Source organism: Danaus plexippus, chromosome 27 (genome assembly GCF_018135715.1).
Source record: "Danaus plexippus chromosome 27, MEX_DaPlex, whole genome shotgun sequence".
In the NCBI taxonomy this organism is placed as follows: domain Eukaryota; kingdom Metazoa; phylum Arthropoda; class Insecta; order Lepidoptera; family Nymphalidae; genus Danaus; species Danaus plexippus.
This window is the reverse complement of record NC_083555.1, coordinates 2,712,520-2,731,057: the sequence shown is the minus strand read 5'-3', so window position 1 is coordinate 2,731,057 and position 18,538 is coordinate 2,712,520. Positions and strand designations below refer to the sequence as shown.

Here is an 18,538-nt window from a genome sequence, read left to right as displayed (position 1 = left end):
AAATTCATTAAAATGAAATATTTTAAAAACTCTTTTCAACATTCCTTCAGTTTTTAAAATGAAATGATAGAACCGTTATTAACAAAATTATCATTTATTTAAATATCGTCGTAACGTAAGTCGGTAAAGAGAGTAAAAAAGAGCTTGTGTAGAATTTAGAATTTAGTATATTTTACATTCATGTTTCTTTTACTTCATAACATACTGAGAATAATATTTTGTGTTAAATTATTGATGAGATTCTACATACTATTTGAGTTATTAAGAATATATTTTTTATAATTAACTAAGGTTTAAATTAATATTTACATGATTTCCATACCGGTACTTAAAAAGGTAGGGCGTCGCAAATTTCACTATTGTCATAGAGTTTGATCTAAGTTACTATATCTAAAATTATGCCAAGAAAATTTTTCTTCCTTAGTAGTTATAACCAAAAAAAACATTTATTCTTTGCGACGCACCGATGCTTGCCTACGTATTTCCCCAATACACTCTATTTCATTGTCCTGTTACATCAAGTTTTGTTTAGACTCTCTGACGTCATCAAGCAATAGTGATATTTGATCAATTAATTATAGTCATCCTTTGATCTCTCTGTGAAAGCACTTAGTCGTAGAAATCTGAATATATTATCATCTGGCTCTATATATATCGTGTCTTAATTAACTAATAGGTTTATTTGAACTTAGGCCTTCAGTTTATTTATAGACAAACATCCCTGTAAAGCATATTGTTTCAAAGGTAAAATACAGCGTACAATGTCACAATTAAATAATTTAGTTATCTTAACAATACTGTTACATGTCATTGTACTATAAATTTATGATAAAAAGATAAGTTTATGTAAAATTTTAATTTTTTCCATTACTTTTATTATCTAGTAGTGGCTTTTATAGTAATAATGTAGTCTTGAATTGTGTTTTAAAGTAGCTCCCGAGAGAATACTTGTAGTCTGAGATGTTCTATAACGTCTCCCGAATGCAATAAAAAAGACAATAAAGATGTTTTAACAGACTTTTAATGTTCTATTCAAGGTCCTAGTTGAAGTCGCTTTTGTAATATCTTAATTATAGTTTTTGTTTTATGTGTCTAGTGCAGTCCTGCGGTTTTTCCTTTCGTATAAAAGTGGTATTTTTGATGGATTTTAAAGTAATTAGTGATATAAACAAGATATTAGTTCTCGCTGAATGTTTAAGGACAAAAAAGTGTTGCCTTGTGTTAGTAATATTTTTCTTACAGTAAGTCGTATTTTAAATTTCTAATTTATTTTTACTTCCATCGGAACACAATCCTTTTCGCTGTAATTATAGAGCAAAATAATCGTTACTTATTGTAAAATATTTTTTATTATACTACAGGTATTTAAACGCTACTTCATCTGCGTAAAACTGGAAATTGAATTCAAAGAGACATGTATATATTGTATTAATATAATAAATATGTTAAAAAATCGTCAGCAACATTCATGATCTAACTTTTATGATCCTGTGCTAGTGATACGGAATTACGAGCTAAAATATAAATTAAGTGTTATTGTTCAAACTATAGTTTCATCAAAATCCGCTCAGTAACTTATACTTGAGAGAGCAACACATAGCCTTACATACGTATAAACTTTCTCATTTAAAATATTAGCGCGACAAGGGATATCGTTAATGTAGAAAAAATATAAATACGACTTACACAACTATGACAATCGTACATAGGTTTATAAGACCTTAATGTTATTTTACAAGTATCAGTATGAAAAACGTTCCGTTATAATAAGCTATACCTATAATTATAATATTTTCTTAAAAATTCTATCAATAGTCTAAGTGTGAAATATCCAATATTAATATTTACAAAGCCTCTTCCATTTAAGTATTTATAATTTCAATTGAATTGATAAACAACCAAGGTGTTGCAGGAATAAGTATCTAAAATACTTCAACCTTTTGTTCCGTATCTAGTACTTGGCCTAATTAATACGAAAGAGTAATGTTGGTGCCAAAATATTCCGTTTTTGGTATCCATTTTGCTTTGGAAACATCTTGACAGGCCTTTTTAGGGCTTCATTTACGGAAATGAGTCTTTTGTCGAACGAATACAAGAGCGCCGCTGTTTGAGTCGGCTTAAAGAATATTTTTTATGTACAATTACTTTATGAATGTCAATAAAATTATCAGGTTTGTAGGATTAAGTGATGCGTATATAGCCAATTAGATAAATTTAAAGCTTACCAAAAAATATAACTGTTTTTTGAACAAGTTAATTACGTAAAAAATATATCTCGCATATATTTTATTTCATTTCATCTTTTACATTTAAAATAAAACAAAATAATTCAATTTTCTCGTTGACAATTTTAAATTCGTCGTTTTTTCGGTGGACTTCACTGTGATTTTTCGGAATTTCAATCATAAAATATCTGACTGCAATGTTTGATGACATCGACTAACTATGTTTAATGAATTGTAATATAATAACATTCTGAACTTTATGATTCATACCTATATTTTTACGAATCCATCATCATAACAATTGAAAAGGCATAAGCTGAAATAAAATATATAATTAATTAAGTTTTTAGGATTTTTTTTATATTATTCTTCATACCTTATGAAGTATGATATGAAAAAAGAATTAAACATACAAAAACACCTTCAGCTTTGATAGTAATGGAATAAAATCACATTAACTTTCCAGAGGAGAAACAAAAAGAGACAGCGCAGGAGAGTAAGTCCGAAGAAGAAGCGGCGACGAAGATACAAGCGGCTTTCCGAGGTCACAAGACCAGAAAGTCAATCAGTATGAAGGCTGCCAACAAGAATGATCCCGAGCCGGAGCCAACAAAGGCTGAATTGGAAGCTGAGTTCCGAGCTGATGATAAAGGTAAGGGTGATAGAAACTTCGTAAAGTCTAGCAACAAAATCTCTTTCATGAATTGTCAGTGATTGATTAATGGTAAGTAACCTAATACCCTCTTCAATTCCAATACGTCTGATTCCCATTTCTTTGAATCTGTGAATTAAAATCAGCGTAATTGATTGTGTCCTATAAGGACACCGAAATTGATATGCGTAGTTTTATTTTTATTATTAATATTGAAACTATTCTTGTTTACGTTTTACAATATAAGTGTGATAATATTGTTAAGTTTGATTGTTGTTAGTAACAGTATACAAATATTTTCCCACGTAAATGTTTTTGTCTATTTTTTTTTTATATCTTCTTTATTTGTATGAGGCCAGTATCTTTAGCTCCCGTGTGTTAAACTTATTGGTAGATTTTCGTCAAACGTTTTCCATTCCTTCATTTTAATTAAAAATGTATTTACAACTGATTATAATTAAATATGTTAAACTAAGGAGTAATAGAAGGTTACTATTTGGAGCTTTTGACTAGGTCAATACTTACAAGTTTTGTTCAATAATCCTTTTCATTACATTTGTTTTATTGTATATTACCGGGTGACTATAAATCTAATCTATTGATTTAAAAAAGGCTGAAACACACACATACGCATAATAACACGCGCACACACACACACGCGTGATATAGTCCAGTTCTGGTCAAGCTACTACAGCTCGAACATGGTCTGGCTCGTCCGGGGAAGTACCACCCTCTCACAGAAGATCGGCGTGAAGTAGCCTTTAACGGCTGCGTTTCGTTTCATGACTGAAAGAGCCCGTGGCCCTTTCCCTTTTTCCACCCTTTTCTCCCCCTCTTCCATAATCAAGGTCGGTAATGCATCCGCAACATCTCTTACGTTGCAGATATATATGGGCGACGGTGACTACTGCCCATCATGTAGGGCCTCTACTCGTTTGCCACTTTTCTCATAAAAAAACACACACATACAAGCACACACACAAACACGTACTCAAACACACACGCAAACTTTAGGTGTAAAACAAATGAGTACAAGATTCCGTAGGTTAAATAACACAAATATCGTCCCCGCAAATCTCTCCCTGTTATTTATACGAACGAACGAAAACATGTAATAAAACATTGGCTCAAGGATTCAACATAATTTAAATAAAATTCTAAGAGCACTGATATCCTCACGTCTGATTCTGATTTTTTACAGCCTACGGATTCTTTGCAATTTAAATTGCAAATCCGGAGACTTTCAATGGATAGCTCCGACTACATTCCTTTTACGTTCTAAAAATGTTCTTATTTAAAATGTATTCATTCCCGTCTTCAAATTTTGACTTCCCAATCGTGGCATTAAGGGAATTCGAAATAAAATTTCGTTGCAAACTCTCCTTGTAACTTTCCTCATAATAATGTTGTTTCTGCTTTAAGTTGGATAATAAATGTGTACATTAAGTCTTAGTTCTTAAGGCATAAATGTCTTATAAGAACTATTTCAAATAACACGCGCTGTGTGCATATAATTTTAAGTAAATTAGATGCTAATTCCTTCATATCTTAACGAGTGCATGTACATAACGTATTTAATCCTTATCCACTTCTTTTGGGCGTGTTTTTGTTAATGATTTTCAATTAAGTAAGTCAGTTATTTTTTATATTTTCAATACTCTTATAAAAATCATGTTCACTAAAACTACATTGGAATAATTGTAGACTATAACTAGAGCATTTCTTCTATTAATAATCAACTCTGTTGTTGGTGTTTCGTAATAAATATAATTTACTTAGCATTTGTTATTCATTCCGTTTACATATTAACTGAGTTTCTGAGAGCCGACCATTTTGAATATTTAAAGGTTGTCGACGGAGGAAATGCGAATTTATTTCAAGTTTATATATAACTAGCTGTTTCATACAGTTTAGTTTGTTGTTATTTATATATAAATTATGCAATATATGCATTTGAATTTAGTGTTATTGTGGCAATAGTTTCTACATGCGCCATCACTGAACTACCCGAGAGGTTCGTGTGTAAAAAGTAGTCTGTATCGTTTTAACGACATAACTACGTCCATGGAAAGTAGTTTATGAGTTATTGAGTAACAAACAAACAAACATCGAAACTTTTCACTTGGTACTACTGAGTAACGTTAGTAGGTAGTTGGAAAAAGTAGAAAATATATGTAGTTGTAGGATTAACTGTTACCCTTGTTTCTATTGCTAATATTTTATCAGTTCAATGTTTGCCTATTCAGACTTCAGCTGTTCGTAAATACTACAAATCAATATTTATCAGGCGTTTCGCAGTTCGGTCGATAAAAAAAAGGATTTACGAAAAAACGATTAAATATTTTTTTTTTTATAAAAAAACTTGAAAAGGTTAAAACGATTTTTTTAATAAAACCGATCAAAATAATCTTCGTGAAATGAAACAACGAAATGGACATTTTAAATAAAAAAAAAAAACTAATTCAAAAGTATCAATGAATATAAATGATTTCATATTCGGAAGATAAAAAATGAAGGAGGGCTTCGATTTTAATAAAACTTTCCTTGTTCCTAAATTGTTCGTACGGACTCTTTATTGAAAGTTTCTAATTGAATAATAAATGTGACTAAGTTTGTCAAAGACAGTTTGACGAAAATAAGTTTATGTAGGATCATCATGAGCTTTTGCTTAAATATTTTCCTTTCTCGTCTTATCCAAATTCAAATAGGACGATTTATATAAAGAAATCTGATGTTACATATACGAAAGAAAAAATATAATAAACTTTTTTTTAAATTCAACTGCAAATATTTATATGAGAATTATATGGGGTGGCAACCTGAGGTTCCAGGAAAACTACGAAACTTACTTATATGTAATACATACACAATACATAATATAATATTATAATAAAAATTACATATTAAAACTTATAACCTATACCTAAGACTATGATCGCCCCGATGTTAGGATAGCAATACCATTCCATAGCTTGTGTGGTATCAGGAATCTTCTGGTTCACACGGCTTGGTGTTCGTTCCGCGGAGACAGCAACATCACTCGTTATATGATATTTTGTCCATACAAGGATGTTGCCCCGGCGATGCTCATCTATTTTTGAATATGTATCGCTTACCTAAAATGAAAAACTAAAAAATTCTCAATCTTAAAAGGACGCATTAGGTATTGTGTAATAGATAAAACAAAATAATATTAGTGACATTACAAACTGTATAGCTTTATTTTTAAATGTTCTATATTTTAACTCGTTGATATTAGATTACAATTGAGGTTATAAACTGAAATTTCTTCGGTTTCCTAAATATAATATTAAAAGTAAGACGAGATGAAATGTCATCAGCTAGTTTTGTTATTTGAGAGTATTTGTCCACTATTGCTGACCATTAATGGAAACTTTGTTTATAAACATGTAACCCGATAAATGTCTATATTTTTTTTAGCTTCAGCACTGTAAATTTAGGTTCAGATGATTTAGTAACGTTAAAGGCATCGTAAAGGACACGATATGAGAATCATATCTCAGACAAGGATCTCGTATATCGCAAACCGCAGTGGAGCGTCTAGGATTTATATTTCTACAACGTGAGGATAGCTTTGTACAATGATGCTAAGGTTATGGGGTCTTTACCCTAGTATGAGTCCAGATTATTAAGTCGGTTTTTATAAAATATGTGTAGACTGAAACGATAAAAATGAATTGTTTACGTAACAGGTATAGTGCACCATATAATCGTGTAAAGACTATTTAAATACATTTAAATTTTACTTCATATTTATGATTAAAGATTTAAATGTTGTTGGTGTAATATATTTTGAAATATACATGCTTTTTATAAATCTGATTCAACCATTACCTCGTACGTCACCTGAGACCTATTTCTTGAGGACTAATAACTTGACACACTCCTGATAAATAACTAACTGATACACAATCACCTCTTGACATTTTTCTAAACAAAAAAGCTAATAAAATAACATGGAAAATAATATTAAATTATTTATTTATTATGATATCTGTTTCTAAATTAATGAAAAATCTAAGACTTTAGCGAGTATTTATTTAAATACTGAAAAAATAACTACATACTAGACAAGATGAAAATGTTAGACACTTTAATTTCGTCTGCTCGTGATCACGGTCGCTGCAAAGTAAACGAAACCTAGGGAGTATGTAGTTCAAAATAGTAAAATACTCGTATTAATCCGAAAATATCAGTTTTGTTTTAAAATTATTTTTATTATCATGAATTCTCAAGTTAAGCGTAGAACCTAATTTGTAGTCTGCAGTTAAGTTTCCCCTATAATGTATTGTATAAATTTTACTTCCACGATGTTTTACATATTTCTAAAGAGCATTGGAGTGAATTCTATTATTTTAAGGACTGAACGTGAACAAAGACCTAAATTCTTCGTGCCATCGCTTATCGAATTCTCTTTGTTTCTCCTTCCTTGCCTAAATTTCAATAACTTATACCAAAACTACACTTACAAGTCAAAATAAAACTAATATTATATCTTATTAATAATAGTGTAAGGCACGAAAATATATTTTTGTTAATATAAATGCATTCATGAGGTTACTAACCAACATTTAAATGTGCCATTCAGTTCAGCACGTTCCAATTCTAGCTTATATTCAGAAAATTAAGCTCAGAAGTTACATTTAAAGTTAGTTATATTTGTTTCTCAATAGCGGAGTTGGAATTAGAGCCAACTAAATAAAAATAATGTAATCCCCTTATTACAATGTAGGTAATTCTCTTATAACACTATCGATGACCAATAGTTGTAGTTTGTACAAATGTTTGATAATACATTAATATATATATATATATATACATATAATTGAACCTGTTTATTCTTTACCTTTTTTATAACAGCTGTAATATTTAGAACACCACCAAAATATTCTCAGTTATTTTTTTTTGTCAATAAAAACACAGATACTTGTTTCACAACTTAAATTTGCCTTGAATGTAAGATTAAATTTTTTTTTTTTTTATAGAAAACTGTATTATTTTTGATATGATTGAAAAATCATGTAATTCACATCTTACTTTTATGATACTAGAAGTCTAATGAGATCATGCGTCTAATGAGTCAGACAGTCGAGTATTAATGTAATAAAACTAAGATTTTCGAATTAACTAAGCGTTTTTCATTATTTTAGCATTGCTATATATCGTCTGCCCGTGACAACGGTTGCTGCGAAATAACGGAACGTCGGAGTATGTAGTTTTTAAATTAATAAAATACGTGTAATAATCCGAAAAATATTAGTTTCATTTAAATGAATACTGTCAAATGTCTTAGATCTCATTAACTTAACATTTTCTGTCGTAACATTTGACTTCGTTGGGATCTAAAATTTGTGGTGTAATGTCATAATCCGATGTGCATTACCATATCCGAGAAAATAGACATAACACTACATATTTCAGAACACTAGGGGATACACCGTTTTTGATTGGTAACCTTGAAGTCCAAGAAATTTAACCTCATTAAGGTAAAACGACACGTATCTAGTACGGATAGTATTAATAGTTGTTCTGCCAATATAATTGCTGTATAATTTTATGTAACATAAAGTAAAGGCCAGTCGAAATACAACAGAATCAAATTCAGATCCTTTGTTTACCTAACTTACACCTTTTTATGCTGACAACGTATAATATTGTAGGTAAGTAAATAATTGAGATCTAAGATTTTCGCGAGTTTTATTCATTTAAATGAAACTAGCATTTTTCGGATAAACTACGCGTGTTTTATTTTTGTTAAAAAACTAGACATATCGTCTGCCCGTGATCACGGTTGCTGAAAAGTAACCGAAACGTCGGGAGTATGTAGTTTTTTACAAAAAATAAATCACGCGTAGTTTATCCGAATAATACTAGTTTCATTTAAATGAATAATTAATTTCTTTGTTCTTATATTTTTTCTTATTATGAATAATTTCTCATTACGCGGTTCTCAACTTTTCCATCCACTTGTCCTACTCCATACAATGGTAGATTTAAGAGCGCTCAGAGGTCAATAGGGACTGTCATTATATTAAGATTTTGAATCTTTTGAATCATGTAAGCAGGCTTTCCGGCTTTCCACATTTCCTTCTGACCCTTATTTTATGTTACTTTAGATGACGTAATATAAAAAGGTATACACACGCTAAAGACTCAAGAATTATGTGCCTGTTATTATTTTTATATATAATTTAACGCATTTTATGCGTAAATAAGGATTGAAATAAAAATCTTAATATTGACCTTAAGTTTCAAAGACAAACACTCTTTCAGAATCCTATACTTTTATACACAAAGCACTTATAGCTATTTACGCAACTACTTTTTAAAATGATTTAATGAATATTTACATAAAATTCTATGTTAAAACCTACTTTGTCTTTGAAAATATTATTAGTTCGTTTCTATAAATATAAATTTTAACGAGACTAAGTCGTTCAGCACTTGCTTTTAACAACAATTATTTGATTGAATAATAATACTTTACAAAATTATTGTAAGCCGAAAATATACTTTTAATGTACTAAACATTGAACCTGAATAACTACTTATATTAGTACTTGTTACGTACGCGCTACATATTATAAAATAAATGAACATTGCCGGGGCAACATCGTTGTATGGATAAGATATCATATAACAAGTGACGCCGCAGACTCCGCGGAACGAACACCCAGCCGTGTGAACCAGAAGATTCCTGATACCACACAAGCTATAGAATGGTATTGCTATCCTAACATCGGGGCACTCATGTAGTCTTAGGTATAGGTTATATGTTTTAATATGTAATTTTGATTATAATATACATATAAGTAAGTTTCGTAGTTTTCCTGGAACCTCCGGTTGCTACCTTATATAATTTACTGAATAACAAAAAAGTGTAAACATGTTTCTTATCATTTGAAAATGGTTCAACGCCTTTCCCTTAACTTCCTTTTTTGTTAAGTATTTACTTAATATAAAAAAAATAAGTAAACAAAACAATTTTAGTGTTGCTTCTTGTTGATGAATCATTTAAATGAAATAGCTATAAGTCTTACACATATATATTATCTGTTATTCCAGAAAACAGTAGTAAAAGTATAGTAATGCTCTCTTGAGAGAGACTATTTGATATTATGCCAACAAAAAATATTACTCTGGCTGCGTTCAAAATACATTTTTGTTTCTTATTTGGGTTATAAAAATGATATTGCAAGGATAAAATTATAGCTCAACGTTTTTTTTTACAATGCTGAAAGGAAAATCAATCGCTGGGTAAGATTTATGATCTGTTCCCGGCGGTTCTATCGGTTTTTCGACTTGGAGTTCGTATCCATATATTTATTTGTACAAATTATGTGCTCATCCGGTTAAATGTATTGGCTTTTACTGTTTTAGTTACAAAGAGACTTCAGCGGAATCATTAGCCGTTGAAATTCTGTTGCTGATTGTCTTGAAATAATCTTTTTTTATAGCCTTTAGTCAGATTTTTAAAGTTTTCTCTTGCAAATGGTTAGATATTAAAGTACCAAAATCAGAAAATTTGAATAATTCTTATCTAGTAACTTTTACATATAAATAATCATATTATTTAATTTTGTGATCATTGTTTATAGATTGATGAAATTAAAATTTTGTTTGTTTTTATATATTAAAGGAAAAACTTGTAAATCATTTTAAGAAATTTCAAATATTAGAATTAAGTTAGGGGAAGCATAATACTAATTCCTTAGCATTTACGAAGGAAAAATATAATGTTATGAGTATTAATGGCACCATCTGTATCTGTTGAAAAAAATACAAGAGGATTAGTGATATTTTTTAACGGGAAAAGTAATGAAAGAGCACACAAAAATCAATTTAAATATTAAGTTCATATTCTGATAGCATCATTTATATATTTTTATTGCACCTTGAGATACTGTAACAGTTGATATATTGTGAAGGAAGTGACAAGTTTATGTGCTGACCACTTCGCTACGTCGTGAAAAATTAATATCGAGAATGTGCTTGAAGGAAAAAGGCACGATACGGTACGATAGAACAATAAGATAACAATACTACACAATATCATGATTACTACAATATTTGTAGTAAAATGACTTCAATCATTCATACTGTACGGTGCAAAACTATTCAATAAAATCTGTAATATATATTTGTAGTTTTTACTAAATGGGATTTTCTTTCTTACTTAAAATGTTTTGTAAATAAATGTTTAAGAACGAATCGCGTTAACAAGTTATAGAGTTAAAATGACCCTTAGAGAAATAAAGTGTATTCAACGTCAAACAAAAAGCGTCAAGCCTGATTTATCTGAGCTGTGGTTAAAGGCTTAGAATTCCAGAGCCAGTCAGTAGATTGCTTTGATACAGCACTTACTATGGATAGATGTAATCCATTGTTACTTAAGACTAATCAACGAGGCATAGCTTAAATTGACTATCACTGAGAACTGTACAAAGTGATGTGTGTTTGTACACACATATGTACAAGAGTGCTTGTTCTGTGTATGTTTCCTTACTATTACAAATATGACTATTACTGTTTATCTATAAGTGCTTCACGAACTAAGTCCTATTATCAAAGTTAAACCTATCATTACAAAACTTGAAGTATCATTAAGGTATCAATATTTTCCGGGGGGGAGGGGTTTCTAAGAAGGACAAGTATACTTGTTTTCCTAATGACTGAGATGTTTATATATATATATATATATATATATATATAACATCTTGATGTCAAAATTAGTGCAATCTTAAAAACAAAAATCATATAGTAATTAGATTACCTTGGACTTAATTGATACTATCAAAGCAGTAAAAGCCTTGCATTGTAATAAAATTTTTCTTAACCCAAAATTTTTTGGAGAAGTGAAAGTTATCCTTCATAGTATATAAGTTCTTGAATTTACAACGCGCTAAAACAAGATTCATTCAAGAATAATTTTCTTCCATTCTAGTAAGATTTCTTAAAGAAGATGGATGGTTGTGAGTCCCAAGTGAAATTTTGCTGGTAGACGAACAACAACAATATTTTTTTACAGTACTTTTCTGAATGAAAGAAAAATGTATTATTATGTTAATAGAAAATATTTACGTTATTTTTATGCTTTGACCCGTAAATATTCGTCAGCCAGAAAGTTATAAGTAGGAAGATGAGGCACGGTTATGCAAGTTACGAGAAAAAAAAGAATATATATATATATATATATATATGTATATGTATGTATGTATGTATATACAACTCGTATTAGGTATTTATTAGAATGATTCTCGAAGAGAATATTGTTTCACAATTTGAGAATGAGATTTATGATCTGACTTAAGTAATTTCACAGTCCGACATCGGTTAAGACAAACCAGTGAGACTTGGACTGTGATCGATGGGGCTGAATAACAAGAAAATTTTATAACAATTTGTTATAGCAAGCAAGCTATTTCGTTATTCCTCCTTTGATTGACTTCTATTGTGAAAGTTAATTAAATCTACATATTCCAAATATAACAGAGTTCATTGAAGTTGCAAAATCAAATATTAAATAATAATAAAATGGGTAACACTGAATTTATAATATGAATTTTGGTTTGAAAAGTCACAAAGTTTTTGAATTGTAACAAAGACTGCAGCGGTCCGTAAATTTTACGACACACTTCAAGTGGAGTTCTCAACTGAGAAATGTAACTCACAGAAAGGAGCCTTAAATCAAAGGAAGTTCGTTAGAAATTCAAAGCATCTTATATTAATATAACCTTAAATAAAAAAATATGACTTACCTCAGGAAGTTTACTATGACTTATGACTAAATATTTTGCTCACTAAATCAATGCAGTAACCAAGTTACCCCGTACAGTTCCAATGGAAAGATGCACTGATGTAAAAAATACAGAAAGTAACAATTCAGATATCATTCATCCTAGAGAGACGGCTATATTTTAACATCAAGAGATAAAATGTTTTTATATGACTATAATTATGATAATAAGAAACAAGGCATCTCCACAATCAAGGTCGGCAACGCATCTATAACACCTATGTTGCAATGTCCATACGCGATTATAACTACTCACCATCAAATATTCCGTACGCTCGTTTGCCTCATTGGGACATTAAAAAAATGTTATTAAAATCAACTAAAGAAAAAGGAGATTTTACTATATATCTTGTTTGTTTTATTTTTACTGTATAAATTTACGTTCTAACAACGGCAATTAGAGAAACCTCAACCCATTCCTTTCTTTATTCCCAAAAGAAAAAGTTATAAAAGCTATCCTCAATACTCTGATCCTTTGAGATACATTGTTTTGTATTTATCAAATCATACAGACAATTTACAGGTATACTACGATTAGCAATCTATATTTTGATTCTTATCCTAAAGACATAGGGATTGTATTTCAATGATAATATTAAAGATGAACGTTTTCGATCTTTGTCAATGCAGAGGTAACTAAGATAGATAATGCTACGTTAGATTTCTTACTTTGTAAAAATAGCATTTTATGTGACACGATCACGTCTGTATTTATAATATTAACATTGTATTATGATGTTAAATAAGGCGTAAATTGTTTGGGGGAAATAGTTAATTAAGTTTATATATATATATGTATATATAATTTGTGTGTGTTTGTGTGTGTATATATAGTGTATTTTTTGTACTAATTAAATCATATCCACAAATGCTAAAATAAGTAAATATTCGACAATATTCTAAACGAAATATTCTCGGTCTGTTATTACTGTGAATTAAAATAGCAACATATTTTTAAAAATATCTTATCATATAGAAACATAAAAGCTGAAATCACCTTTCACCAGATTAAAATCTTATAGAATTAATTTGATAGTTTTGTAAATTTATTTAATATTTTTTTATTATTAATGAAATTTCTTAAGGTTTATCTTCTTTTAGTTTTCTTTGAGTATCTCCTGAAGTTGTTTCTAACGGTAAGCTTACTCGACTCTTATTAAATGAGTATAACCTCGTTTAAATCTGCTATAGTTTTTTTTTGTAATTATACTTTTATATTAAATAGAAGGTGTTTTATTAAATATTTTATTCATTACCTTCTTAACATCCTTGTTTTGATATAGCTATTGAATTTCTGTTCGCGTTTAGACTGGATTATTTTTTGTTATTACTGTGACTGAGGCTTACCATAAAAAAGAATCCAGAAGAACGTAAAAAATATAATTTAAGTTGTTTTGTTTTCAGTATCGTGAGATAATGGATGTCTTTTATTATTCTGTATACTTTCTGCCATCCTTTTGAATACTAGCTGGAATGGACTTTATACCTAACCTGTAGGCTACAAAATAGTTAAAAAAGTCAGGCACGGTCACGTATCCATCAAGAAATCTTATATTCCATTAGACTCAAAGCAAAATGGGAATGCATTTGTTTGAAATATACACCGAAATCGGAAATTTCGAGCTTCAGTAAGAACTATTTAATCCGGCTAGATTTACTATACGGCCAATTTGGCTCGAGCCACTTTCAACCGATGCCATCACGTTAGGTTTACAGATTTTTGTTTATTCTGTATTTGAGATCGATTTGAATGAATATTCAGCTGTAGGGATTTCATAACATTTTGAAATCTGATAGGCGAGATTTCAATTTCAACAACTGGGAATGGAAGATCATGAGATAATTTCAGAGGATTTATCTATAATTATGATCAAAAATCGTTCGTTTGTTTTTGTTACAGCTTGAAGCATTCACTTTAAATATATATCACATAATAAAACATATATATTTGATATATACATTCACAAGACTATAGTTAATATAATATTCTTAGAAAAAAGATCAGAATTGACTTCTTTAAAAATAATATTGGATACAATCTCACTATTAATTTATAAAATTTACACGAAACTAAAAAACATTTTAATTTAATAACTATAAACCATCTCGATTTAAACTTTTCGTTAAATGAAATGTGAATAAAGAAGAAACGAAAGATTTAAAAACATTGAAAAATAACTATCGATTGATCTCTCGCACGAACGCGTGTTACGAACGAAATAAAAAGTCCTGATGTCCTCTGACAATTGCTTATACGTCGTTCGAATCTCTCCTACGCTCTCATATTCTTACAATATATATAGTTATCAAGTAATGTTTTTTCACTTACAGCCTGGTAACTTAACCTACCCTCGTGTGAGTTAGTTGTCAGCTAAAAGATCGGTCATAGCTATTTAAGCTTCAATAGTTTATCAGACTGGTTGTTCTAAAGTAGAGGATCCTTGTAAAGTGACTGAGAGTAAGTGAAATTATTCTGATTAGAAATGAAGTTATTAATAAGGATATAGAAATTGATTCTACGTGATAATATAAAATATTTACAAATAATCATCAGTAAGTGTCCGACAATCTTATTCCAATCATGACAAGTTTTTAATCCAATTTAATCGAATTAATTAGTTTTAAACTAAATTTTACGTCGTTATATAAATTTATATCCCATAATACAATTGTTCTTATTGTCATTGGAGCTTGGTTATAAACATATTCTGAACGAAATAGCGTATTTTAGTTACAAGTAATACATAATGTGAAAGTTATTATATTAATTATATTTTCCTCAGAGGACGATATGAATAATGACACCCAAAGCATGTATTATGCAAGGTCAGAGCTCCTCCAATCGCGTGCTAATTAGGAGTTGGGATCTGCTCATCCCAATTCGTCCACTAACATCTCAATGAATTAACGTTATGCCTGTAATGACTTATACGTCCTATATATATATATATATATATCCTTTCAATATTGAAAAATTATTATGCGTACACGTAATAATACAATAAATCATCTAATATCTTATCTAATCTAATCTCATCTAATCTAATCTTTATTAATTTTTTTTCACAGTAATAATCTTTAACTTCCTTATAATAAAAAAAAATTGCTCTATACATCCTTTAAATGTATCAGTGAATGGAATGCGTAGTTTTATTTTCGTTTTGGAGACCCACAAATTAATCTGACAGCACAAAACAAAGCGCTTCCATTTGTATGGAGTTAAACCCTTAGTTTATTGCATAAAATATATATAGATTATAGGCCATCGACAAATCATATTAATTTAGCCAATATACATAACAAGGATACGACATTCCTTTGTTGAACAAAGAGTAACTTTTTGTTTGTTGTTTTAATAAATTTTAATACAAACACCACTTTAATCTATGATCACAATCTGTTACGCCTTAATGTTAACTGAGACACGTGTATGTATATGATGCCCTTCCTTGTAAGCGACCTTTAGACTCAAGGTTGTAGTTATTGTTGCGGTTATTTCACTTAACTGCCGCAGATAAGTTGTTCACGTTCAGCGTAATGTATGACTCTTTAATTCCTTCGCCCCTGACCTATAATATCCGGAAAATTTATCGTACTAATAGCTTCGAGATCGCTTTAATGTTACTGAATATATAATTCTATTTGATGTAAAATTTTGAATAATGAAGATATCAAGAGAAAGAAATCGTTTTTGAAAATTTTATTCCATTCCGACATCACATTTATTTCCATTGATGAAACTGAATTATTTTTAATGTGAGAGAAAAGAGATTGCAGTAATTGTAAAAAAATATATTTTTTTGAAACCCAAAAAAAAAATACTGTTTTTTTTGTGCAATTTTACAAGCAGAAATATTTTTTTATTAAACACATATTCTAACAATAGAAAAAGCAATTTTACGATTCGAATATGTTCATACAGAAAATTTTAAAAGGCCATTATGCGAAGTCATTTTTGTAAATTTCTCTTTTTAGTACAATGGAATTTTGCAGAGCGCTCATAATTTATTCTCGGCTCACAAAGCCGGCCTTCCCTCTAACAGGAATACCAAACAACGTTAAGCTCTTAACAATTTCAACACTTCAAAAGAATAACATTTTGAGAAATGCAATAAACGAAAATGCAATTCATTTTAACAATTACTATTACATAATTTTTTTTCATTTAAATTCACAAAGTTAACGCTAAGGAGCAGTTCCTTAGCGTTAACTTTCAGTTCTATTTATACTAACCTTTTTTTTCGTTTTATATCATAAATTATTTAAATATCTTTATATTTAACAGAGTAATGTGAAATACGTTATTAAAAAAAATACCTAATAATAATTTAAAATGATTACTATGAAAATTGTTAAAAAAAAAGTTAATATAATATTTTTGAAATGATTTTTTTAAATAAATATATCAAACATTTTTAAAATTATAATAAATAATTATAGGACCTGAGTATAATAGAAGATTTTTAAACAAAAACCATTGAAGTTTCCTTGAAATGTTGACATCCTACTGGAAAAAGATCAAAAATTTTAAAAACCTGTACACAGCTTCCCAATTAATGACTATATTTTAAGATAATGAGATCTGACTTTCGCGAATATTTATTGAAATGAAACCTAATATTTTTCGGATTATTATACGTATTTTATTAGTGTAAAAACTACACACTCCCGACGTTTCGGTTACTTTGCAGCAGCCGTGATCACGGGCAGACGAGATGTCAATGACTTATTTTAAGATATTATTTTTTACCAAATACATTTTGTGGCCAAACTTTTGGTTATGACATCAGGTTTTTTTCAAAGTATGATGCTGAACTGTTTCATTACGACTAATAGTGAACCAAGTCTGATAAGAACGATATATAATGGAAATCAATTCAAATATAGTAGTTAGTGGAATAATAAAAAAAAAATCTAAATTTAAACGCTGATATCATTGCCATAACCAAATATTTGATAATTGAGATCCTATAAAAGTATCGTAAGCTGAAAAAAAAGCTAATCAGTAGAACGGAATGTAAATTTGTGTTAGGAATTTAGAAAATTATTTTGCGACACAGCTTCATTACTTAGGATTCCTGACGAAAAATAGGTCAAGTTGTGAGAAGTGACTTTGGAACTGAAATTGTTGAGGTTTGGAGGAAGAGACATTCTCACAACTCAAGCGCATAGTTTGAACAACTAACTTGTGCAAAGTTTAAAGTGGAGCAGAATCTCCTTTTTATTTCATGTTACTTAACTGAAGAACTTCGATAAAAACATTAACCATGTCATTATATATATATATATATATATATATATATATAGAATAAAATATACTATATGAAAGTAATAGGAGAACTATGTATATCTTGTTATATTTATTTGTTTGTCACAATTGGATTTTGTCGCATGGAATTTATTATAAGAAAATAAATTAAAATTATAATATTAACAGCAATAAATTGTTATTTTTCTTTCGGTTCTATAAATTAATGAAAAATCCAAATGAGGCTTATTCTATATATATATAATATAAACATATAAGAGTAATTTAATTTATCAACTTACGTGATACAATGCACACGAGTATAGTTTGAGCCTATTAATCTCAAAGTTGCCATCTAAGTTAACACATTGCACCCAGCTAAGTAACTCTTAGCTTAGACTATATGAGACCAAAGTTTAGGTGCTGTGGCTTTAAATAAAAAAATTATAGAGCAATGTTTGTTTTCTACTATCGTTATAATAATTATTTTTCCTTTATTGAACTGTATATGACTTGGTTATTATCCTACCTGATACAAAGTACGAATATTAGTAGGTGGTAAACGCACTTTTTCAGCTTGCATTAAATACAACGAA

General features: G+C 29.3%; 1 protein-coding gene across 1 annotated transcript in view; it reads left to right on the top strand.

Annotated features, from left to right (window-relative positions):
* Positions 1 to 18,538, top strand: part of LOC116775538 (transcriptional regulator ATRX) — a 106,983-nt gene that overhangs the window by 67,385 nt on the left and 21,060 nt on the right. The window contains exon 3 of the mRNA XM_061525134.1: positions 2,692 to 2,877. Within this exon, the coding sequence (XP_061381118.1) occupies positions 2,692 to 2,877 (186 nt within the window). The remainder of the gene's footprint in view (positions 1 to 2,691; positions 2,878 to 18,538) is intronic.